The following is a 25,327-nucleotide window of genomic DNA, read 5'->3' on the forward strand; positions in this document are numbered from 1 at the left end:
TCGCTGCCGGCATTCAGGTGTGATTGCATGGCAGAGGTCTGTTGGTCATCTGCACTCACATCACGTGTACCGACTTGATGTTTTGCTGCAGCCGGCGGAGACACTTCGGTTGCGGAGAAATCGTGTCGCAGATGTTCTTGATGTCGCCTCCAGGACCGACCATCAGGCAATGTGACATCGGCAATGTGGTCGCCCGATGTAGCAGTCACCATTGCAGGAAACCAGGGTGGACCATCTCGAAAGTTTCGTGCATATACAGAATCCCCTGGCTGCACAAGCGGCGTCCGATGGGCATGCTGCTCGTGCGCAACTTTCTGCTTTAGCTGCCTTGTAAGAACTGTGGACCTCATGTCAGGCCGCAGTAGGGTCAAAGCTGTCTTCAGCTTGCGCCCCATCATCAACTCAGCCGGGGAGCACCCAGTAGTCTCGTGCGGCGTTGACCTGTAGTTCAGCAGGACGCGGGCTAGCTGACAGTCGAAGCTTCCACCCACTGCTTTCTTCAGCTTTGCCTTGATAGTTTGCACTGCACGCTCCGCAGCACCATTTGATGCCGGGTGATACGGTGGCGTCAGCACATGCTTTATGCCATTGCGCTGAAGGAATTCCCTGAACGAGGCACTCACGAATGCTGGCCCATTATCCGACACAATCACGTCTGGCAAACCATGGGCAGCAAACATAGTCCGTAGGCATGGAATCGTGGCATCTGCTGATGGTGTGGTCACAGGAACAACTTCTATCCATTTTGAAAAAGCATCCGTCACGATCAGCAAGTAGCGATTCTTGAGAGGTCCAGCAAAGTCGATGTGAATTCGTGACCACGGCTTCTCGGGATACGGCCATGGCGTCATAGCTACTGGCCGCGCAGTTCTCTGGTTCTCCTGACACACACGGCATCCACGCACCGTATTCGTAATGTCTTCATCCAGGGTCGACCACCACACATGGCTTCGAGCAACTGCCTTCATTTTTGAAATTCCAGGGTGGCCTTCATGGAGTAGACGCAGCACTTGAGGTTGCAGTGTACTAGGAATAACCACTCGCGAACCCAGCAGGATGCAATTTTCTTGGACGCTCATTTGCGTTGTGCGATTGGCATATGGCTTTAGCACAGGATCCCGCAGCTCTGTTCCAGCCCACAGTGCCTCGCGAACCTTTGCTAACACAGGGTCTTTGGAAGTGGCTTCCGCCACAACAGACGCCACCAAAACCCTGGGGTAAACAGCCTCAAGCATGAATACTTCAGCTGGCCGCTCAACAGTGTGTTCCGAAGTAGGCAGCGGCAGCCGACTCAAGCAGTCAGCGCTGGCGATGCTGGCTCCGGGTCTGTACTTATGCTTGTAGTTATAAGCGGCCAGCATCAGTGACCAGCGCAGCACTCGAGGAGAGCACGTCTCAGGCACGGGTTTGTCAGCGTAGAGCAGGCCTAGCAAAGGCTTGTGGTCGGTGACCGCCTCAAACTCTCTGCCCCAGACATATTGCCGAAACTTGGTCACTCCAAACACCAGGGCAAGTGCCTCTTTATCCAAGTGACTATAGTTGCGCTCAGCTGATGTGAGACTTCTTGATGCAAAAGCGATCGGACGCTCAGCGCCCGTGTCCTCACGGTGAGCCAGCACAGCCCCCCCCTCCATACGGTGATGCATCGCAAATCAGCACCAATGTTTTCCTAGGGACGTAGTGTGCCAAAACCGCAGCAGACACCAGCAACTCCTTGCTTTCCCTAAACGCGCTCTGGCGCTCGCCCGCAACGCGCGGGGCTCAGACATCACAATGGCGACGAGGAACACGTGTTGAACTGTTTGAAGCGTTCCTGTACTTCGGAAATGCCAGGCGTCGGCAAGCTAGAGCCGTTCGACACGCAGACGAACTGGGACGAGTACCGAGAGAGAGCTGTTCAGTACTTTATTGCCAACGATGTGCCGGATGACAAGAAACGAGCTGTCTTGCTCACGTGTTGTGGCCCGGCCACATACACCTTGCTGCGGAATCTGCTGGCGCCCGTGAAGCCGTGCGAGGCAAGTTTGACTACCATTTTTGATGTCCTCGGGAGGCATTTCTCGCCACAGCCGTCGGAAGTTGTTGCCTCATTCAAGTTCAACTCCAGAACACGACAGGCGGGTGAAGCGGCTGCTGACTACTTCGCAGCCCTGAACAAGCTGGCCGATGAATGCGGGTTTGGCACCTTTCGTGAGAGAATGCTGCGCGACCGTATAGTGGCGGGAATTAACGATGAATCGATGCAGAGACGACTATTGGAGCTGCCGGACTTGACGCTTGACATGGCGAAGAAAACGGTTATCGCGATGGAAGCGGCAAACAAGGATTCGCAAGTGCTTTCAACGGCGCCCGCGCCCTTTGTCGCGCCGACCAACGCTGTGTCACGTGACTCTACGAAGCCGAGGCGAGAAGAAACGGCCATTTTGTGCTTTCGCTGTGGTGGCGGGCATCTGGCGACGCAGTGCCGACATCTAAACAGTGTCTGCCACAACTGTGGGATTAAGGGCCATCTCTCTCGTGTGTGCAAGGGGAGAAAAAATGCGACAAACACCAGGAGAGCGAAAGATGTAGCAAATACCAGGAAAGCGGCGCCGCCGTCTGTGAACAAATCTGTGCATGTCGTGAACGATGCCAGGTGTGATGAAGCCAATGAGCGACCGGATGCGCTTCAGGTATACGAATTGTGGAGTCTGCAAGGCACTGCAGGAGTTACTCAGCCATACCGCGTGGAAGTCGCGGTGAACGGAACTTCGCTGCTAATGGAAGTTGACACGGGAGCAAGTGTATCCGTCGTATCTGGGGACACATTTCACCGAAAGTTTCCGTCGGCACGTCTGAAGCATTCAAATGTTGTGTTGAAGAGCTACTCAGGTGAACTGTCTCCTGTACTAGGAAGTTTGCCTGTGACTGTTCAGCTGGGGAACCGGAAGTGCGAGGAGGTGTTGTACGTTGTTTCTGGTGATTGCCCGTCCCTCATGGGGCGCGGTTGGATGAAGGGTCTTGGTTTGGAATTATGCAATGCGAGAGAGCTCAATGCTGTGTCGTCGCTTGAGGATGTACTGGCTGCGTACTCCACTGTTTTTGATGGCAAACTTGGAGCTCTCAAGGGCGTTGCTGCCAAGAAGACCATTCAAGACAATGCCAAGCCAAGGTTTTTCAAGCCTCGATCTGTACCGTTCGCGATGATCGATCGTGTTAACGAGGAGCTGCTCCGTATGGAACGCGCTGGAGTGCTGCAACCGGTAAGATCATCAGAATGGGCTGCACCCATTGTGCCTATTCTCAAGCGCAACGGACAGATTCGAATCTGTGGTGACTTCAAGGTCACGGTGAATCCTGTGACTGTGCCGGAGAACTATCCGATACCGCGTGTTGAGGATCTATTCGCCAGACTGAGTGGGGGTGAGAAGTTCTCCAAGCTCGACCTCAAGGATGCCTACTTGCAAGTGGAGCTGGACGAGGCGTCCTCGAAACTGCTGACCGTCAACACGCCAAGGGGGCTGTACCAATACACACGCCTGCCTTTCGGCGTAACCTCAGCACCGTCGATTTTCCAGAGGGAGATGGACAACTTGATGCGCGGTCTACCACACGTGGTCGTGTACTTCGATGACATCCTGGTGACTGGGCGCAATGATAAGGATCACCTTCAGAACTTGTGCCGAGTACTGCATCGCTTGAAGGAAGCCGGTCTGAAGCTGAAGCTTGACAAGTGCACCTTCATGGGTCCAAAAGTGGAATACCTGGGCCACGTTGTCACGTCGGCTGGTTTCCATCCTAACCCTGAAAAGACTGAGGCTGTGCTGAAGGCCCCCAAGCCTAGCGATGTGAAGTCACTGCAAAGTTATTTGGGACTGGTAAATTTCTACCAGCGATTCCTGCCAAATCTGTCTGCTGTTCTTCATCCACTGAATCAATTACTTGGAGCCAAGACACCGTGGATGTGGGGTGCTGACCAGGAACGCGCGAACAGGAATAAAGTCAGTCGTTCACCGGACTCTGTGTTGGCTGTTCGTTCTCTGGCGCTCGCCCGCAACGCGCGGGGCGCGGACATCACAGGAAGCTCAGAGTAAAGTACTATACGAAGAACGCCTGGGGAAATTGGACGATAACAGTTGGGCAGGTAATGTATTTAAATACCTGTACAGAAAGAGCGATGACACACAGTGGCGGAAACGAACTAGAAAGCTGACCAGTAAGTTTGCCAGGGACGAGGAAGGAGAAAGAAAGAGCATTAAACGGCAGGTTAAAAACGTCGAAGGTAAAGATTTCACAGATTCAATGAAAAAGAAGCATAGTGTAGAACTATATCGATGCTGGAAAAGGCAGATCAGGAAGGAAACGTTTTATGATAACTCAAGGGGCAGTGCCCTCCTCTTTGAAGTATAGGTCAGGGAGTCTTAGAACGTTCAGCTACAAAAAGAAATTTAACGAAGAAGATGACACATGTGCTGTGTGTGGTAAATCTGTAGAAACAACAGAACACCTCATTCTAAATTGTGATGGTATCCATCCAGTTGTCGATGCATGCACAGTCACTCTTCCAAGGCGGATTTAAAGTGGTGGCGAAGGCTGGGCCGAAAAGTGGTTTAGCGCGACTGCAGCACAACCAGAGGATGGGGGGCAAAACACTCATATAAAGAAATAATAGAGCTACAAAATTGGAATGTAATCTGCCAATAAAAAAGAAAAAATATATTAGCACCTTGTTTTATGAAAGAAGTAAGTCATTTTATTAAAACGTGGCAAAATTTGTATTTTTGCAACACTCTTGACCTGCCCCCTATTCATGAGTGTGCGGTGCATTACAGCGCGTCTTTGCAGGCCTTGTTTCGATAGAAGCATTTCGGTGCAGGTGGGCTGGAAACGCTGATTGGTCGATGGAATGCGCTTCTCCGTGACGTTTTTCTGCTTCTCCCTCGTTCTCAACCGGACGTGCGTCACCGCGCCCACTTTGGACCTGTCCCTAGAGCACCTAGGGAATCGCTAGACGCCCCCGCCGCTGCCGCCGCGCAGCATGGCATTCGGTTCGTGGGGCTCGGCAGCAGCGCTTGTTTCGGGAGCTGTCCAGCTATGGCTGTTTTGCGTGGTGTGCTCGTCGGCGACAGGCAACTGAAATTTTTGTGCAGTTCTCGCTTGCGGCTTTCGCCGGTAGTGAGAACATGCACTTTCAGCTTTAGCGGCCACGACGCAATCAGCCTAGCTGAAATAATTCCCGAGACATGCTTTCGGCGCGCCGATTTTGTCTCGACAGAGGAGATGACCCGCGAGAAACCGCCAGCCACATAAAGGTACGCATTTTATCTCAAATTTCGCTTCCAGCCACATAAAGGTAGGCATTTTATCTCAAATTTCGCTTCATGAAGTGCTGTACCGCTTACCTACATGTCTTGCGCATTCCAGGACCTCGTTTTGCTGCTGCAGGAGAACGTGGCCAGTGTCGTGCTGGTCATCAAAGTCTTGCCACGCCATTTCGATGAGCCACGTAAGGCGCAATTTGAGGACCGCCGGCGTCGCCAGCTGAACCGCCGTCTGTCAGCCACGCTGAAGCGCTTGTCGGGCGTGCACATTCTCAACCCCGAGGTAAGGGTTGAACAACATTTTCGCAAGTTTTCTCGAGCAGAACTCACCAAATTGCGGCGCTTGTAACGTAACTTTTTTTGCAGCATCGTTTCCTGGATGCTTCTGGCAAGCCGATGCTGTCCTTGTTTGCCGCAGACCGATATCACGTGGCGAGAGACCGGGGCATCGACCAGATGTCAAAGATTATCGTCGCGGCCCTCGTCAAGATCTACGGACCAGGGATAGCGCCGGCTTCAAGGGCAAGACCAGGAGAGGTGTACGTCGTGCACCGGTGTCGTCGGTGCGGAGCCAAAGGGCACAAGACGGACCACTGCTGGGCCTACTGCTCACCGCGCCGCCACGCCGCTGCAGGTCGCGGTTGAAGTGCACCTGCAAACGGCCCTTTTTAGGGCCACCTCATTGTTTCCTGGCAGATCGCGAGCGTCCCGTTTCGTGCCCGTATTCCCTCTCTGTCGAAATCGACGCCAGACATCTAAATCGCGCGGTGTGAGCTAGTAAATCGCTGGTAAAGACAAAAACTCGTGCTTGTATACAGACTTACCCATCTCCAGTGCGCCTTTGTTTATTTCCGTAGGCACTACTCGCGCTTTGTAGAAATCGACGCCAGCCGCGAAATTTTACATGTTAGACCTCGCTACAGCATTAGCGCAGCGTGCCTTCGTCTCTTTACGTTCTAACTTTTATGCAGCGCGCCTTTGTTTGCTCGTTACTTTTGTTCTTTTCAGTCGTTTCCTGAATCCGTCCAAAGAGCCGGGCTAAATGGATGATTATGGAACCACATGGCGATTGCACTGCATACAGCACGACTTTGGTCCCTGTGTTTTTAAATAAAAACATCAGATGTCGAAGGTCATGGTCGTGTCCGAGGATGGCTTCCACAGCTGGGGCCTAACCATAGGGACCGCACACGCTTTGTCGTCGTTGCCAAGTGAAGAGGCCCAAGATGGCTGGCATCCTTAATAAAGATCCCTTCTCGGGGCCGCTTTAGTGTTTCCTGGCAGATCACGCGCTTTCCACCCTGTGCACATGCTCTCATTTCCAATTAAAGGTCCTTTAAACCCTGCAGAAGGCATGAATTAGCAAGTGCTAATAACAGGATGTTGCATGGTACTTGAACAATAGCGGCTACAATGACAAAGGTGAAGAAGGGCTGCGAGTTACACGGAAATAAAAAATGGTTGGGGGTGCCCACATAACAAGCTGGAATGGTTGGACAGGACTCCTAGTTAATTGCATTTGGAAGAGAAAGACAAGGTTTAATTTTGCAGTGTAAGCTTGCTTCTCTAGAATGAACAGAGAACTTTGCCTCGCACTGTTTGGGCCACCTTCCTTGACCCCATGAAAAAAAAAAACAGGATGCCTCTGGGAAACTATTTGCGGAATCTCCGCCCCCCTCCCCCCCATTCAGGAGGGAAGGGTGGGGGGGGGGTGACGGCCTCCTCTTTGTCGGGCTCGGCGCGACGCACGATGGACAAGACGGCGAAAGGAAGGGGGCTGTCAGTGACGCATGTTCCGCGCTCTTTGCTTAGCCAGCTTACAAGTCCCTTCGACAGCCTGAAATGCCTTCGGTGGGCATCGTCACGCATGTCGAAAGGATTGTCATGCACGTGCGACCGCCGATAACATTCCTTGCAAGCTTATTCATTGCCGTGAAAATCGGGCGGTGAGCATTTCTGGTGCGAAGTGAAGGAACTTAGTAAGGTCTGCAAGGAAAGACCTTACGCAACTTTACTGGGGCATAGCCGCCTTTCCGAAATTAACCGTGACAAGTGCCTAGCTGTCTTTGGATTCCGGCGAAGTTGCAGCTGTACCCCCGAATCCTCCTCGCCCGTTCCCACGCGGCTTCGCGGTAAAAAGAACAGTTTGCAGAGTTTAAATGGTTCAAGTATGAAGCTATGCAATGAAGCCAATTACAGACTTCTGTACAACAGCTAGAGGAATTTCAAGAGCATGCTGTGTGATGCTAGTCAAAACTAATGCAGTCAACTATTATTTCGTATTTTTTTGACCAAACAGACATGAAACGTCTGAAGATGAATGTGTACCAAACACATCGGTGCATCAGTTAATTGTGATGCGTGAAAAAAATTGTACTAACATATAAATGCCCATATGTCGTCGTAATCAGGAATACTGAAGAATTAAGGAAAATAAAAAGTTTTTTTGTTCAGGCTCACACACCTGCTACAAACATCTTTATACGCGTACGTAACAATTTATGACTCTGTAAGAAGCATTTTGGGTAAAAAGTACAGTATGGCAGAAAGGAGTCTTTAGGAAATGCACTGTGTAGAAATAGCCATACCAATTTCATGTGATCGTTCGATAAATGTAACAAATACCGTGCAAACAAGCTCGCTGCATAGTATAGTTTTTTTGGAAGTTACTGGTTGCAGACCGCTCTGCAGTCACTGGACTGTGATTGTGTAAGTACTGCATGACAGTGCATGGATTGCACAGCAGTTGCTTGTTCATTTCGTTTACCACCATCATTTGTAAGAAGGGGCCATTTATCATATACATGTGTTTCTCTGCGAGTGTCGTTCTGCGCAGCGAGCGTTCCTTTGTGCCCGCATGTGTGCTTTCGGTGCGGGAGGGCGTCCTTGGCGGCACCCTCCGTTCTGCGAACGGACCGATGGGCGCCCGCTTCGTTAGCTTATTGGTGTGGTCGTTAGGGCCGCGGGAAATGCCGCCGCTGCCCGAAGTACGAACCGGAGAGCCGTGCGGCGTCTCCTTTCAAGTGGACCCATGCACGTGTGCGCGTGAGAGTGTGTGTGTTTGTGTGTGTGTGCGCTTCCGGTGCACTGCAGGTGCGCGGTAGCCTGCAGCGCTTGGAGGCGACTCAGTCAAGTGACAGACGACAAGGAACCCGTGAGAGTGTGTGTGCGATGCTATTTTAGCTTGTAAATAAGTTTTCGTAAATATACCCTTTTGTATTTCCTTCACATGAGAGTTTAATCGTTTCATTTCTTCAGCGCGTATTTGTAACATTAATTTAATCTTAAGCCTCATTTCAAACACAATGAAACAGGACGTGTAACTTTTTGACATGTTCCTTTTTGGCAGCCTCTAAAAATATTTCCGCATGAATGGGCTAGCTTAATTGTTTTGCAGCAATATAACCACGGCACTGCTGTAACTTGCAACATTTTCAAATTGTGTGAGTATCACTGCATGTGAGGGGTCACAACCATATCCTAGCTGTTTCTTGAAGGTCCCGTTGCTTTGATGGCAATGCTTGGACAACCATGACCATCTTCCGCATTCATGCGTACAGGGTATGCCCATTACGTGCATGCCTTTCTACCTATTAATGCCTTACAATGCAAACAGACAACAAATAAAAGGAAGAGCACAAGTACAGACAGTGTTTGTAGCCCACACTCTTCTTCTTCACGTCAGTAACGTATATGGCACATACCCACGCGGGGGGATTTGCCAAGGTACAGTGGAGATTGCCAATGAAATATTTGCACGGGGGAAAAAAAAGACGTGAGGCGGCGGCGTAGAAGACTGAATCAGGATAAAAATTGGAAAATTCAATAAAATTTAAGAAATATGAATTACCGAGAATAGAATCAAGCATTTTAGACATGCAACAGAATTTTGTATGCAGCTAACAAGGTGACCAATCAGTCGCACTTATGTAATCATGAAGGTAGCCACAAACACTGCTTAACGGAAATTCCTTGGCGCTCGCACCGAACGAGAGAAGAACTGGAAGAGACAGAGGGAGTCCTAACCTCGAAAGAGGGACCTCCAAATACTGCTTTCCTTGAACTGCGAACCGCCGGCGAGAGAGGAGAAAATGACCTATTGTTTCAACTTGCCCACATGAGACACAAAGGTTTGTCGCAGCGAACCCGCATCGGCGCAAGTATAAATTTAAGTGAGGGATTTTGCATCGCAGAAGCGTCACTGACACCTCGCAACGCCTTGATTTACACCACTGGACATTCCATGGGTAATTTAAGTGGTGAAAATCCACGGTATTGAGCAACGGATCACTCTAGCTGGCTGAAATATGTTGGAACCGCTGGAAACGTGAAGTTTCCAACATAATGAGGTGAAGGACAGGAAAGATTACAGGAGCGCTGAGAGCTGACCTTGCCAATAAATCAGCCACCTCGTTAAAATAAACACCCGAATAGGCAGGTACTCAGACCAAGTGGATCTCACGCACTGTGCACGGAACATAAAACCTAAGCGACCAATTCAATAACGATTTTCCGGAATTTTGGAGACTAGAACTGAAAGGCAGTCTGCAAGAATGAGAACTCAAGCTACATGCCTGGGAATTAAGAGAAGAGCCAAAATAACCAAAAACTCTACGAAGAATATAGGAGTATAATCAGGGATACAAACAGAATAGCTCCAAGCCAGATCCTGCGAATATATCCCAATTGTAATGTTTAGTAGCTTCTTCTGAATTTAAAAGTAATGCTACTACTTTGAACTTTAAACTTTGGGGGTTCGAATAATAGCTGATAAATCACAGGGGGACAAAAATTGAATAACGGTAACAGAAACTTTGGCTATATTCAAGAAACATTACAAATGTCTTCCTTCGACGACTCTTCTTCCCGCACTGCCCCGTCCACCCGTTTTCTTCAGCAACTCGTTGCAAGGAGATCAGATCAACTTGAAGCGGAGCTAACAAATTCTGCGTGAACCTAACTTGCGGAAGCTGATAGCGTGGCCAATGCCTCCCATGCCTACTACGGATGGAATCAATACAAAGTCGAAGAAAAAGTATACCGCAGCACACATGATTGGAAGTGAAAGACGAATTTTGTTGATGTTGTTAGCCTATCAAAAGATGGCACATACCTACACTGGGCGATCAGCCAAGAATCCGGTGGCTATTCACCTGTACTCAGTTAAAAAAAAGAAAGCCGCGCGGGAACGCAATACTGGTGGATGTGCTGAATTTCAGGAACAAACGTATCGTGCAACAAGTAACAAAAATATTCGTTAATCAGATTTTACATTGCATAATGAACCATGACTGCACCAAAGCAATGAGATATAAGTGAAGCATTTCGTTGCTTTCGTGACAGAAATGAGTTATGAGGTTTGTTGAATAAAAAAAAGTGATTTTTGATGGCAGCCAGCATGAGCCATTTAAAGTTATAGCTCAACATTAGTCACATCTGATATAGATGACACGCATGCTATGAAAACAAGATAATGTTTTTCTTTTTTTTATGAGAAATGCACAGGCAGTTTCAAGGCTTGCTTCACAATTTCATTTCTGGCGTATACACAAAGGCATGCCTATAAATTTTTCGTGTGTTACACCAGAACCAACACTACTTAAGTTGGTAAATCATGTTCATTACCTGGGTGTCATTAATAGCAAACATATACTAATGCTGCTAATCCTATAGAAGAACAAACAGCGGTTTTATGAAGACGTTAAATAATACGTGATACTGCATGTGTCCATCAGGCAATGAACTATGCGGCAGTTTCAGTTTCTCTTCTCTTATTTTCAGTTTCGGTTGTCTTACTTTCAGTTTCGCTTCTTCAGAGTTTCAGTCACATGCATGTCTCTTGACACCACGTATACGTGACGCAAGAAAAGTAGAGGGGGGGGGGGGGGGGGGGTTCGGCGGAAACTTGGCGTCATCATGACATCGCTCGCTCCGGTGTGTCGTTCGATCTTGCATCTACAATACAACAACGTGTCGACGAGGTAAACAGTTACTATGAGTTGCACGGGATCTTACGCCCCCTCGTACATTCCTGGAAACACCGGGCCAGTCACCAGTACCATGGAACCAGTGGAAGGCACTGTTTTCTACCTACTTAGAGGCGTCTGGCCTGAGTTTGCTGCAACCCGGCGCAAAGCCATGCCTTTGCAGTCGCGCGGCGTCGAAGGTCAGCGTCGTTCCGCAATTAACGCCTCCTGCCACGAGCGCAAAATGAAGGAGCAGGGACCTAAATTAATGGCGATTTCCACTGGTCGTGCTGGAGCAGCTTTTCTTGCTCCGCGACGACGAATTCGAGTTCAACTGGTCGACCTGGACCGACCGCGCGAATTCCGCTGGTCGATTGGAGCAACTCCGTTCCAACGGAGCTCACAAGGTTGATACGCCGACCAGTGGCGGATCTGCTCCGAGGCGGTTTGGGGCGCTCTTTTGCGATTCGAGCGCCTCACTTCAGATCCACCAGTGGAATTCGCCATAAGTGAAGTTACGAAAGGCGAAGATACGTTTCAAACCGCGCTCAGCACTTGCAACCGTCTGTCCTCAGCCACGACGGAACGCTACCGCGGTTCAAGATATGTTTACAGAACCCTGGCGAGCCTGTCAGCTGCAGGTTTACATTGCTCAGTTACGCGAACCTGCGTAGAACTGCGACTTCGACAATTCCGTGAACACTGTTGTTCGTGATCAGCTCGTTTCTGGCGTTGCGTCGGACAACTTCAAGGATGAAATTGTTGCTCGAAGGTGCAGGGCGAACCGGGAAAAGGCGATTAATCGCTTGTACGAAGAGGCACTTTTTTTTGAAATTCAGTGGTCACTTTGGCGATGTAAAGTGCGCGAGGCGAAAGCCTTTCTGCGCCCACTGTGGCTGCTTCTTTTAATTTTTATTTAATTATTTTTAATTTTTCGCTTCTGAAACTGCATTGTCACATAAGTTAATTTTTCCTTTTTATTTTTGTTTCTTTAAAATTGTTATTTATTTTTTTTTAACGTTTCGTTTTGAGCTATTAATTTACTTCACAAATTAATGTGTAATTACAAACTAATGCGCAATTTCTAATCACCAATTACTTCTTAATTGCTAAGACTATATGGGTTATATCAATTATTATACCATTGATGACGTCATAGTGTTACAGATTTCGCGGACGGATGGATAACGAGAGCCATTAAAGGCTTTCGCTTTAAATGTTTGCATGAAGTCGCCTATAGGCAGCTATTGGCTCTAGATTGCAGTTATTCGTTTCGGGCCCCTGATTATACACCTATATTCGCTGTTCATTGTCTAGGGGTTCAGTTGGCCCTATAGATAAGGTCTCTTGCATCGTTACTGATGTCATTATACTTGCTGACAGCCTTTCTGTCCTGACTCACTCGAAGGCTCGAAGGACGCTCTTCTGGGCCATTCTCTAAGATTTTTCATTCCACTACATGTTAAAGAAATGCGCTTTCACTGGATACCTGGACACTGCGGCATTGATGCTAACAAGACGGCCGATTTTTTAAACAAAATCTGCGCTTTGTGGGCCTGTGGTACCATTTACTCTAACCACTGTGCATTGACAACAGCTGGCTTCCAATGGTTCCTGCATCTGCATTTTTTCAGTCATGAGCCTCTTCGTGCTGCAGTGGATTTTCAACATTCCCTTGGAGTGTGCGCTTAAGTAGTTCATGGCAATTCGAGGTGACTATGAAGTGGGATTCCAAATGTCCCCACTTTATAGACAATGATTCCAAATATGAAGTGGGATTCCAAACGGTCCCACTTGTTTTCAAGTGGTGCCACCTCAAAACAAGTGGTTTTAACAAGTGGTCCCAATTGTGGTCTCACTATGCAGGTGTTGTTGAGCCTCTGCGCAGGCTCTTGTGACACTACGTTGCTTTCGCTTGGGACTCTGAGGCAGTTCAAAGCTTTCATGAAGTGAATCAACTACTTTCAACTTGTGACGTAATGCACTTGTTTGATCCGCCTCTACCAGTGGTCGTGATCACAGATGCTTAATTCAGAGCATGTACTTTCTTTTAACTTCAGATACTACAAAACGTTTGCAAAAACTGCTGGGTCAATAGCCGAAGCTAGTATAGGCCCAATGTACACATTTGTTATTACAGCAACAGAAGATGCCAACATGAAACTTGGTTATAAATGATCAGTGAACAAAGTATTAGCAAGCAACACTCAACAGCACAGGGCCTAAGACTGACCCCTGGAGGCACTCCAGCACACACAGGCTGTCGAGATGATTTTAAGTGTTTTATGTGGACAAATTGTTTTCTGTTAGTAATGTAGCTTGTAAAGAAATCAAGAGTGGAATCCCTAAAACCATAGTGCTCTAGCTTGTGAATTAAAATGTTATGATTAACAGTATCAAATGCTTTCTTTAAGTCTAGGAACAAGGCTGCAGATATTTCATTAGCTTGTGAATTAAAATGTTATGATTAACAGTATCAAATGCTTTCTTTAAGTCTAGGAACAAGGCTGCAGACATTTCATAATTATGCAAAGATGAACATAACTCTTGAGACAATGCCATTACTGCTGAAGATGTAGACCTGTTAATTCTGAAGCCTTGTTGACAGTGAGATATGATTCTAGTTCTCTCCAAGTAGTCATTTAGTTGCTTTCCGACAAGTTTTTCGAACACAGTGTTAATGATACTCAAAACCGAGATTGGACGGTAACTGCCTGAATCATTACTATCCTTGTTTGTGAACTGGTATAGCTGCAGCGATCCTCAAAATATTTGCATAAATACCTTCGTAAACTGTATGATCCATTATTGTTGATAGGAGTGGAGCAAGTTGGTGGATGTTCTCTTTAATGCTCTCAAAGTAATCCCGTCATGTCTGGTTGCCTTGTTTGCAACGAGTTTTCTTGATTGCTGTGATGTCACAATCGGCAACAGCTTGCGGTAAGAAGGTGTCATGAACACAAGGGTCATTAACAGAGCATGGTAGATTAGGGATATGAGCTACAAACTCAGGGCCAATGTTTGTAAAGGAATTATCAAACCTATCAACTGTGTTTTCATCAATGTGTTCAGGAACTACGCGCTGTTTTAACTGTCTACCGATTACGCTATTTCCCACATCCCACATTTTTCAGGAGTTTCCTTCTGCTTTCTGTATTAGCATACAGTTGTATTCTTTCTTTCTCATCTGTATTAATGCCACTCCATAATTTCTGGAGGATCTGAACTTGTTTGAATAACAAATGTTTTCTTTTTGACGTTTCCACTTACGATACCATTGATCCTTCTCTTGTATAGCCTCAAGTATGTTCTGATTCATCCACAGGCACAAAGAATTGTTCGTACCTACGGGTAGTGCATAATGTGCATTTCGATATGGCAGACTCAAGAGCCTCAGCAAAATTTTCGAATTCAGTGTGAGCATTTGTATGATATATGTTGTTGAAATCTAAATTGTATATTTTCTCCTGCAAGAGTTGATAATTAATTCACGCAATTGGTGCAGAACTCATTCGAGCTGTTTTTTAGCAGAAATGTAATGGAGGCCTGCGTACTGCTGCATATTTGCATCTCAACTCTCCCACGCTAAACACTCTGTGTATGGGCATATGAATATTGGCATGGGCGTGTGTATGGGCATATGAATATCAGCATTACTTTTTATGAGGGAGGAAGTTCGAATTGAAGCAAGTCATCAAGCACAGTTTACCCTATACTCATCACATGGAACCAGTCGTTGATCGACACGTAATATAAGATTGTCTGCATGACTAGATTATTCACTGATGATGCTTTGATTTACCTCAGTGTGATTGCTCATATGGACTGCTAATATTAAAGGTCACATCTCGATGAAACAATTTCTTGCTCCTTAATGTCTCTAATGCTGAATTCATCATTCACAGAGTACCCGAATATCCTCCAGATAGTTTCCAGATAACAGCTATTAGCGTGCTTATCACAAGATATAAATATCTTGGTGTTCATCTTAAGTCATACCTGTCATGGAATCAAAAGAATATCTGTGTGTTCTGCTAACACCTTCCTGGGCTTTATTGAACATCTAGAATAAGCTCCTGTAAATGAAAAATGACTTGCATACATTACACTAATCCTAGCCCAAACCTAGGACATGCATCACACATTTTGTATCGTGAACAATGTAACCTAATTAGTGACATTGTTACAAATTATTTAGCGGCCGTAGGCAAATGTCAAGTGATGACCCGTCTATACTAATGTTTGATGCATCATTTCAAAGAAGATGTAAGCAAAAATTTTGTGTCTATACCACTTTAAGCTCAACTGTATACGCATATCAGGAGATGATAATCCAAGCTATTGTTACCAATGTAGTCTATTGTAATGTAAACAGTAAATATTTGTGCAGTGCTAATGCAATAATTATTTAATAAAAAAAGGCTCTGATGACTTGGATGCATTCTTAAAGAGTTTGCCATGCAGCTGTTCTAATGACTGTCACTATGAATGCAGGCTAATCTATCTTACCTATTAACTCAGTGAAATGCTGTGTGGCCCTTTCTGCAGATTCTACAGTACTGCAACAGTATAGCATTTTGAGCAGTGTTATGAACAGTGTTATTGTGGTCCCTTAGTCTATTTTGTGCACTCACTTAACCATATCTCAATTCACACATCTATTCAGTTGTCACACCTCAGTTTATCTACTTTAATTTATGTGGGTGCTTAAGAAAATATGTAAACAATCTACAATGTATAGATTGTTTTTATTGGAAAAATAATTTACGATTGCTTGTGGTGACAATGCATCTTTAAAAAGTGTTGCAGCTTTGTTTATTTCTGCACTGCACGCCAGGCAATGCTGGTAATGAATTCAAATCTCTGGATGCATGTACCTGCAAAGAGATTTGACGACAACGCAGTTGCAGGAACAAAATAAATATAGGTTTATTTCTGTGCTATGACAGGCAGATTGCAATATACTAGAATCTGAAGGAAAGGTAAGGCCATCAATGTTGTCTTCACGTCTCTTTGGTTGTTTGTCACCTGAAAGACAATCACAACAGCGCAAATTAGAACAGTCGTCGCTTTTAGCTCTGCACACACTGAACTCTTATTTGACAGCGCATAATAGTACCATGTGCCACTTAGCAGAGTTGTTCAGAAAATGTCTGCATCAAGTTGCACCCTAACAGCAACTTTGTGAATTGCCAGCAATGTGTAGCCATGGACCTGAGGAAAAAGGAAGCATGTACAGGTGGGGAATGGGTCAATGCAGTGAAACCCCTGTTGGTCCGCGGGTGCACGCACCACTCTTACCGAGCACTCTGTACTTATAAGACACACCATGCCAGAAGGTTCCCTCATTTAATCAAACTTATTGTGCCTTTTGCAAGCTGCACACTTCAGGTGCTTGGTAAGAGCCTCCCTATCCGCCACCTGGGAGACGCGCTCTCTAGCAGTCAGGTTCTGCCGAGAGAAAAAAATGGTCTGGCTAAGCCAGATGCAGAGAAACCATTGTGCTGTAGGTTTCGCTTCAGTTGTTTAAGTGTGCAACACACTGAGCTGAAAGGAAAATATACTTACCTGCAGCATATATGGCCAGTATGGAGGTGCCTCTCGCACTCTAACGCACACACCATCCTACTGGTACCACAAAGCTGCTGCTGAAAGGAAAATATACTTACCTGCAGCATATATGGCCAGTATGGAGGTGCCTCTCGCGCTCTAACGCACACACCATCCATCTGGTTCGAGACAGCTGCACACCTCATAGGTGAGGTCTATAAGTACACAGATGAACTTGTAGACGGGTTGTAAACCAGAAGAGAGTGCCATAGAGTCGATCTCATCTTTCATATGTAGTTGTGTCCTGGAGATATTATTATAACAGTTGCCTCAGCATTGCTGTTAAGGATTTGCTTTTTTATGTTCTCCTTCTGAAGCTCAGTTGGCTTTGAAAAACTTGTACCTGAGCTGGACAGCCTCTGCTTCTTAGTGGAATGAAACCTGACTTGGTGTTCGATTTTCTTGTTTGCAGGCTCCCTTGATGTGTGGGGCATTTCTTGCTTCTTAGTGCCTTCATAAATCTTCAGTACAGGGTCCAAAAGCTTGCTGGCCTTGTTGTGCACTTCTTGAGGAATTTCTTGCTCTGCGACATACTCTTTGAGCAATTCCATCTTGGCCAAGATCAAGTCAGATTTTGTCATGCTTGTAGAGGCTTCTGCTGTTTGAACACTTTCCAAAATGTGGAAAGCCTCGCTTTTCTTTGAATTGGATGACACTGCTTCAGTAGCTTTCAGGATCTTCTGATCTCTTCCTTCAGGTGCGCCAGCGATGACCACACAGTGAATGTGTTTGCAGATCGTCAAGCTCATTCGGTGCTCCTCACAATCACAATCACCATGCACTCGCTGCACTTCAGAGGGCAGCAGGCACTACCTTTCTCTTTTGAAATCCTGTATGTGAGGCCTCTTGTGGACTGGGATTGCACAGTCCATGTTCCATCTTCATTCCTCTTGGCAGGCGTAGTAATTGCCACAGCAGATCTGTGGTTCTTCTCGATCCGGCTCATCTTGCTCGTTCTCTTTGCTTTCACAATGTGTTGTACCTTCTTCATCAAAGACTCGTATGTCATGTCCATCAGTGCAGTGATGAGCCTGTCAACACGATGATTCTTCTTACCTTCCAGGAAACTATGCTTTAAAGTCCTGTGCATCCTTTCAAGATACATGTTTGTGTTGATGCCAAGTCCAGTTCGAAAACTGTAGGCCCACATCGCCAGGCGGTGAGCATAATTTCCTCTGAAGTACTGAATAAACTCCTGAAGCCTGGGATCTTTGTTGGCAAGAAATGACTCGAGAAGCTCAGCCACTTCGTCCTTTTTTGGGCACTCTAGCAGTGTACGAACAGCATGGTAAACATCTACTGCGAGTTCTTTTCCTTTTATCTTCTCAGAAATCCTTCGCTTCCAGTTTTTGTCCACATGCCATGTGCAGAGTAGTCGATGTTGAGGTGGGCCCATGACTGTTGACCAGGCCTTGAAGTATTCGGATGCATCATCTGTCATGAAAGTTCTAGCTGACAGGGCTCCTGTGGAGGACTTCAGGGATTCAAAGAATGCTGATAGGGTTTTCTCATTAATCGTGCTGCAGATGAAGTAAGCCATAGGCAATCCTGCTCCATATTCATCCAGCACCAGAACAGTCACCAGTTCAAATTGGTACCCCGTTGTTCCATGTGTGGAATCAACACAGACTGTTCCTGTACCTAGAACTTTCAGCAGCTCTTCCTGTGGCTCCGTCATTAAGGCAAGAGCAAAGTCTTTTGTACTAAAGGTATTCGTTGGGTCAACAACTGCCTGCTCTTTGTACAAGCGAACAACAGGTTGCCCCTTGTTCCTCATGCTTTGCACCCATATGCTTACACTCACAGCATCATTATCATGACATCTTTCAGGAACTGTGAGGTTATATTGCCGCTTGATGTTGTGCAAGTCCATGCGATTTGTCAAATGCAGAGGAGTTAGCTTGCTTGTCACCGATTCCCTTATTTTCTTCAATATTGTCCTCATGGGCACTCCTTTCGAAAGGTCATCCGCAATGCTTGCCCTTTCCTGGTCAGTCATACTCAGGTGTTCAACATCTGCATCATGCCCATAATGCGTCCTTTGGTACGATACCTTGACAGTACCCTCGTCTCTAGTAACGATCAGAAAAGAAAGGCATGTCCTGCCGCTCCTGCAGCTTCCCTGACTTTTCATCGCACGAGTCTTGTTGCCTCGACCTGGTCGTGCCACTCCTGACCTGTTGCAAGCGTAGTAGGTCCTCGTACATCCGTTGGTGAGCCTTTTTTCACCTGTGGACATTACGAACTTGCAGACCTGGCTCGCTTCCTCCTGTCCTTTCCAATCATGGAACTCTGTAAAATGCAAAAAAAATACTTTAGAAAATATTGTGTAGAAAGGTGTTAAAACTGAAGGCACTGTCAATGTCAGTGACGAATGAACAATGCTTGAAAAATATTCCAAAAACATGGAGGATTATGTGCACCATAATTTCATGTATACACTGTACATTCCAAAAAGCAGAACTTTGTACCTTGCAGAAAATACAGCATTCAAATGCCCAATTCAACAATATCACGAAGGTTTGCGATACTTGCGCTATATGCTTCTGTTGCCATCACCTGGCTCAATATCTGCACGCGTGTTTGCTATGTGGCCCTAGTTACTATCTCGTAATACCCACTTTAACGCTGAAGCATGCAATTGCGTGGTGGAATCCTGGAATGCGATCCCCTCGTGTAATCGTTATTGTCTTGTGGACGTGTGCGCCCGATGAATAAAGTAATATCAAAGGTATTGAAGGCAATGATATCAGTGCGTTTTTAAGGGAGTATGGTAGGGTAACCCTCCACCAAAAATCAAATTTGGAACTTTGGCACAGAAAAATCGACTACACTATGCGGAACAGTCCTGCGGAAGCGCGGCCTCGAGCGCCCGCTCAAAGCGGTTTATATGAAGGCTACAAGGGTAGACGTGCGGGCTAGTTGGTGCTGCATACTTGTTTTAAACAGCGCAAAAGACACGGACACAGGAGGGACACACAAGACACACACAGCGCGGTTCAGATGTCGCGCCGAAATGTGCCGCGCGCCCTGGCGTGTAAAAGTGGCGAGTGGAGTTCGGAGGCCGGTTTATTTATCGTTGTTTTTCGCGGTTTTCTTCATTATGGCGTGTTTTTTTTTGCTTGTGTGTGTGTATGTATGGCAAGTAAACGGTGCATACTAAAAGATAATGTATTGTTGGAAATATTTACTTTTATAGCAGATATGCAGCTAGTGGTGCTCTTGTAGCGTGTTTCGTCTTTGTTATTGTTTGCATAGGTCGTGATCGCTTATGCATCTTTTTCGAACCTCAAACGTAGGACTTGCCCAGAAGATGGCACGATCAAAAATGGCAGATGGCAAATGGGGCAAAAAGAGAACATTAAAAAAATAATCGCTTCACTAGCAAGAAGGACAGTGGTAAACCGGCACGATAAAGCGCAAGCTTCACGAAACCTGGTGAGAGGATCGGTGGTGATTCCTTCGATGTAGACGGCTCAAGTACAACTGGCTACGTCTCATCGACTTTTCTCTTCCCTGCAGCTTCATGCAAGATGTTGCTGTGAACAACATATCTAATACACGTGCAGCAGGGGATTCCTCCTTTCTGTTTTGTTCATACGCTTCGATCAGTGATTTGATGCTCCCCTGCTCCACGTGTTTTATAAATACTGTCGAAAATCGTACTCGAATATAACAACTTCGAATTCATCAATCAACACTATTCACAAATTAACGGCACAGCCATGGGTACAAGGATGGCCCACACCTACGTCAACATCTTCATGCATAGTAATAAGTCTAAATTTTTGAAAGATTGTCCCATTAAGCCCACCCTATACAAACGCTACTTGGATGACATCTTTTTAATTTGGACTGACACACCTCGTCCACCCCAACATATCTTTCACTTACACGTGCGCCCACACCACAATTAACTTCCTAGATGTTGAGATTTTGGTAAACGAAAGCTCACTCACCACCAGTGTATATAGAAAACCGACGGACCGTCAACAATACGTACACTTCCAAAGCTGCCATCCTCGTCACTCTAAAACAAGCATCCCATACTCTCAGGCACATCGATCTAAAGGAATATGTTCCCAAGATGAAGACTTCGTAAAAAATTCCAAACGCATGCAAGAAGTCCTCATTAAGCAGCGATACCCGTCGCCATTGCCGACGATGCCATTCAAAGGACATCTAAACCCAACCGAGAGCAAATACTGGAGTGACGTCGATACAGCGAGCAAACAGACCATCAGGCAAATCTCGTACTTCCCTTCACCAGTAACCCAGCCGCTTAACGTACGTAAACAAAATCTTCAAAAAAACATTTCAACATTCTCAAACAAAGCGAGCTAGCGCCTCGCCAAAATTTTCACTGCTCTCCCTCATGCAGTCTACAGACGACCGAAAAACATTCGAAACATTCTAATACACTCAGTCACATAAAGAGCCGGTTTTGGGGTGTCGACCTTGTGGAAAAAGTAGATTCCAGGTCTGCAAACACATTACAAACATCAAGCTGTGAAATAAGCACAGCTTCAGGATTCAAATAGAAAATTAATGACAACTCTGATTGGGATTTCTGCAACGTAATATACCTCCTAGGATGCAGTGTGTGCAGTACGCAGTACATTGGGCAGACCGTTAACTTTATACGAATTCGCTTTAATAACCACCGCGCGCATATTTTATCCCTACTTCCCCTTGTTAAAACACATATATTAATGAGAAAAACGACCCATTTGATGCAATTAAGTTAACAGTCCTACAGGGTGGGTTCCACAACAAAGAGATCTCGAGCAACGCGAGTCGTACTTTATTTACAAATTTAATAACAATTCCTCACGGCATTAATGAAAGTCCGGGTGTATTGACCTCCATCGCCCCTTGCAGAGCCAATTCTGACCTTAGGAATTCCGGCGCGACAAACCTCGGTCGTTTGTCGCCAGCGGCATCTTTTTCAAGCTTCGCTGCCCGCTTACACAAAGCTCTGAATTCATCCCCCACCCCTGTCTTGCCAGTTCGACGCACCGCCTTGCCGAGCGGGGTGCAATTGAAGAACCAAGAACCCTTGATGGGCACAAAAGAAAAATACTAGAAAAAGGAGAAAGAAATAAAGAGAAAAAGAAAAACGCTTTGTCCCCTGCCGCCCAGCGAGCTTGCGCGGGAGGCCAGCCCGGGGGAAAAAAGGAATAACGAGGGGAGGGAGGGCATCCGGGCCCTCAAAGCAACAATAACAGACTTTGGCGGAGTCCCGGAGCAGATAAGAATCATAGATGCATGTACTGCCCGTGCCGCCGGCCAAAACGAGCAAACAAATAAACAATAAATTCAGACAGGGAAGGAGACGTTCCAGGAGCGTCTTCGGTACGAATAGTGAAGGCGGAATCAGCGGCGCAGTTAGCTTAACTACACACACGTGCACTGTGCATGAAACACACACACAAAAGAAAAAGAAAAAAGGCGGCAAAACATACGAGTTCGCGAAAGTGTCCTGTGGGGGGGGGGGGTAAAGGTGAATGGCAGGAGCATTTAATCAAGGGTTCTTGGTTCTTCAATTGCACCCCGCTCGACAAGGTGGTACGTCGAACTGGGAAGACAGGGGTGGGGGATGAATTAAGAGCTTTGTGTAAGCGGACGGGCAGCGAAGCTTGAAAAAGATGCCGCTGGCGACAAACGACCGAGGTTTGACGCGCCGGCACTCCTAAGGTCAGCACTGGCTCTGAAAGGGGCGATGGAGGTCAATAAACCCGGACTTTCATTAATGCCGTGAGGAATTGTTACAAATTTGTAAATAAAGTACGACTCCCGTTGCTCTCTTTGTTGTGGAACCCACCCTGTAGGACTGTGAACTTAATTGCATCAAATGGGTCGTTTTTCTCATTAATATATGTGTTCTGACAAGGGGCTGATGGGTAGGAATAAGATATTTACTTATGCAAGAGTGACTAGCTATGCGCAAAAATTTCCGTGTTTCAATTTTCAAAACTGCGAACTTTGACCGCAGCATCCCGGACAAATGATTCCAACTCCCGACCGCGTTTTTAAATTCATTCTAAACGGGGTACGTGTTTACTGGTACCTGCAGTGGTCGGCTGCGCAACTATATATATAAGCTATCGCGTGCAGCTGTCATATTATAAAAGAAAATCCGCACAAAACAAAAATTACGCAGCAACGGGCTGTGGCGAATGATTGCGCGCAATATTTTTTCGCAGGTTAGTGAAACGAACAGTTTTGTTTTAAATCACGAGAGTTGTATCAAAAGCCTTTATATGTCGTCATTAATTACGATAGGTACGACGACACAGTGAATAGGAGTTTATATAGACTGTCGTCCTTCAAAGACCCAATGCTTTTCTCCTCCAAAACGTCGTGTAGAACAAAACCGGACCGCCAAATTTTGACACGGTTGTACGAAATTTCTGCACTAACGAAAGCTATGAGTGTAGTCTCCTGCATGTAGAGAATGCAGAATACAAGGAAAAATTATAATATGTATGCTCTAGGTCAGGTTCATAGTTCTACAGCACTCGATTGTAAATGCAGGAACTCGACGGAGCGCTGATAGACGGGCGTGGTCACCTGTAGGCGCATTTGCGTGGCTTTGCATGGATAGTACGTGTTTAACCTCTCAGGTCTGCAAAAGCTGTATCGGGTCCGCCAGGCAGTGGCGATTATAATAAATGCACAACGAAGCGCGCCGTTCGAGCGCACTAAAATAATACACCAGCAGTTCAAGGATATCATATATAACAAAAATATAGAAACGCGCATGCAGTGTGTGAAAGCGCGGCGCATCAGGTGCGCTTTTTGAACCCGCGCGCGCTGTCAAAAACGTGGGGAATTCCGAGAAAAACCTAAAGAAAATATGTCTCTTCCCAACCAAACACGACGTCATTAAAAGTCACGTGACCATGACGTCACGTGACGTTTTAAACGTGACGTCACATTTTGTTTGACCAATCAGCGTTTCCAGCCCACCTGCTCGGAAACGCTTTCTTATCGCCAGCTGTCTGCGATGGCGCGCCTGGTAAAGCGTATAAATTTAGCTCGCCGGTCTCAAAATGCTCCTTTTGCGAAGTTTTCATCGTCCTTGCACGTCGCTTTTTTGTCACCGTTCGGTAAGATTTGCACCCCGCTGCACCGCTGCGGCAGTTTTCTCGGTTTTGTCGTTTCCTTCGGCGCGCGGCCAGTGCGAAGTCTTTTTCCGTCTTTGCACGCTTCGCGCTCTTCTTTTCAAGCGCTTAGCGCTTCATTTCAAGATGAGCTTGCGGCATGTGAAGAAACGATGCTCCGTGGTACACCAAGGTACACTGCGACAGCGTGGATAGTACCATTGGTGTCACGCTACACCGATTCCCGCTGGACTTTCACAGGTGTGTCGTCTGCTCTAGGTATGCGCGATAGCTTCGATATGGTTTCGCCGGGCTGTTCGCGCGTGTTTCATAGCTGTAACCCGTTCGTGCGTACTTGGCTTCATGTTTTCGGGGATATTTATGTACTACACTGCAGGGCACACACTTTCAGTGCTGAGGTGTGCGAAAGAGGCCCACATTTTTCTAATTTATAGTGAGTTTCATGCAGCTGACTATCACCAACGTGAACTTCACACCGGGCTCTCAGGAGCAACCACGTGCACGCTACTGACCGGGAGGCCCATTTAGAACAAAGTTTGCTACCTGACGGCTCTGAGTACGACATTGTTTAGTTTTGCAAAACCATGAAGCCAATTTGAGGATCCCCTCGCAGCTGGGAGTATCGAAACTCAGCCTCGTGTATGTGCGCGGCTTTGAGGAGGCTTTAACTGGATTCGCTCAGCAGGAGTTATTGCCTGCCTTGGTATTGCTGTCCTACATATACATGACTGTCAGGGTAATTTTAAACGCACTTCACTCTCGTCACTCGTTGAGCTTAGAAAAGCAGCTAGCCGCGTGGCATGAGGATGAGCGTTACCGCACTCTGGGGCGCAGAGAGCTTGGCGCGAGCATTTACTACCATAGTTCAGATGTAATGCAAGTATAATTTACTGCAGTTAGCAGTGACAGGAATAATGACGCATTGGCGTTTCGAGTATGCGTATTCCTTTTGGTGCAGTTGTATCTAACGTGCATGTTGCATCACGTCCAGGTGCCGAGCGTGGGCGCAGTTCTGCCGCAACGTCAGCCTGGAGAAGAAGGCGCCGTTGCAGCTACGAGAACTCAGGATTTGCTCGAGGCACTTCGAACCATCTGTGTATCTGCCGTCAGGAAGGCTGCGACACGATGGTTTGCCTACTCGAGCAAGCATTGCCGGTAATTTTTGTTATCAAACTTTTAAGGCATTCGCCGCTCTTGAAATGTCAGGTTTTGTGAAAAAATGAAATTTTTCCTTTTTGTCGTAACCGTAAACAGTCTAGCGTCTTTTGCAAAACGCAAAACGAATTATGTATCTGTCTTGTGGCTTTAAAAATTACAGTAAATT

General features: G+C 46.5%; 1 protein-coding gene across 1 annotated transcript; it reads left to right on the forward strand.

Moving 5' to 3' along the window:
• Positions 1 to 1,826: 1,826 nt before the first annotated feature.
• On the forward strand, positions 1,827 to 6,031 carry LOC144102489 (uncharacterized). Its single transcript, XM_077635752.1, has 3 exons — positions 1,827 to 3,857; positions 5,404 to 5,583; positions 5,667 to 6,031. Exons 1-3 carry the CDS (start codon positions 1,827 to 1,829, stop codon positions 5,943 to 5,945), a joined length of 2,490 nt encoding a protein of 829 aa, XP_077491878.1. The 3' UTR covers positions 5,946 to 6,031.
• The last annotated feature ends 19,296 nt before the right edge of the window (positions 6,032 to 25,327 follow it).

This window comes from Amblyomma americanum, chromosome 8, assembly GCF_052857255.1.
Source record: "Amblyomma americanum isolate KBUSLIRL-KWMA chromosome 8, ASM5285725v1, whole genome shotgun sequence".
NCBI lineage: Eukaryota > Metazoa > Arthropoda > Arachnida > Ixodida > Ixodidae > Amblyomma > Amblyomma americanum.

Bases quoted from the DNA above. Each gene is read 5' to 3' on its own strand.
- LOC144102489 (XM_077635752.1), top strand. From the start codon at position 1,827: ATGCCAGGCGTCGGCAAGCTAGAGCCGTTCGACACGCAGACGAACTGG. The intron at 3,858-5,403 runs GTAAATTTCTAC...TGCGCATTCCAG, and splicing joins TGCAAAGTTATTTGGGACTG to GACCTCGTTTTGCTGCTGCA. The intron at 5,584-5,666 runs GTAAGGGTTGAA...CTTTTTTTGCAG, and splicing joins TGCACATTCTCAACCCCGAG to CATCGTTTCCTGGATGCTTC.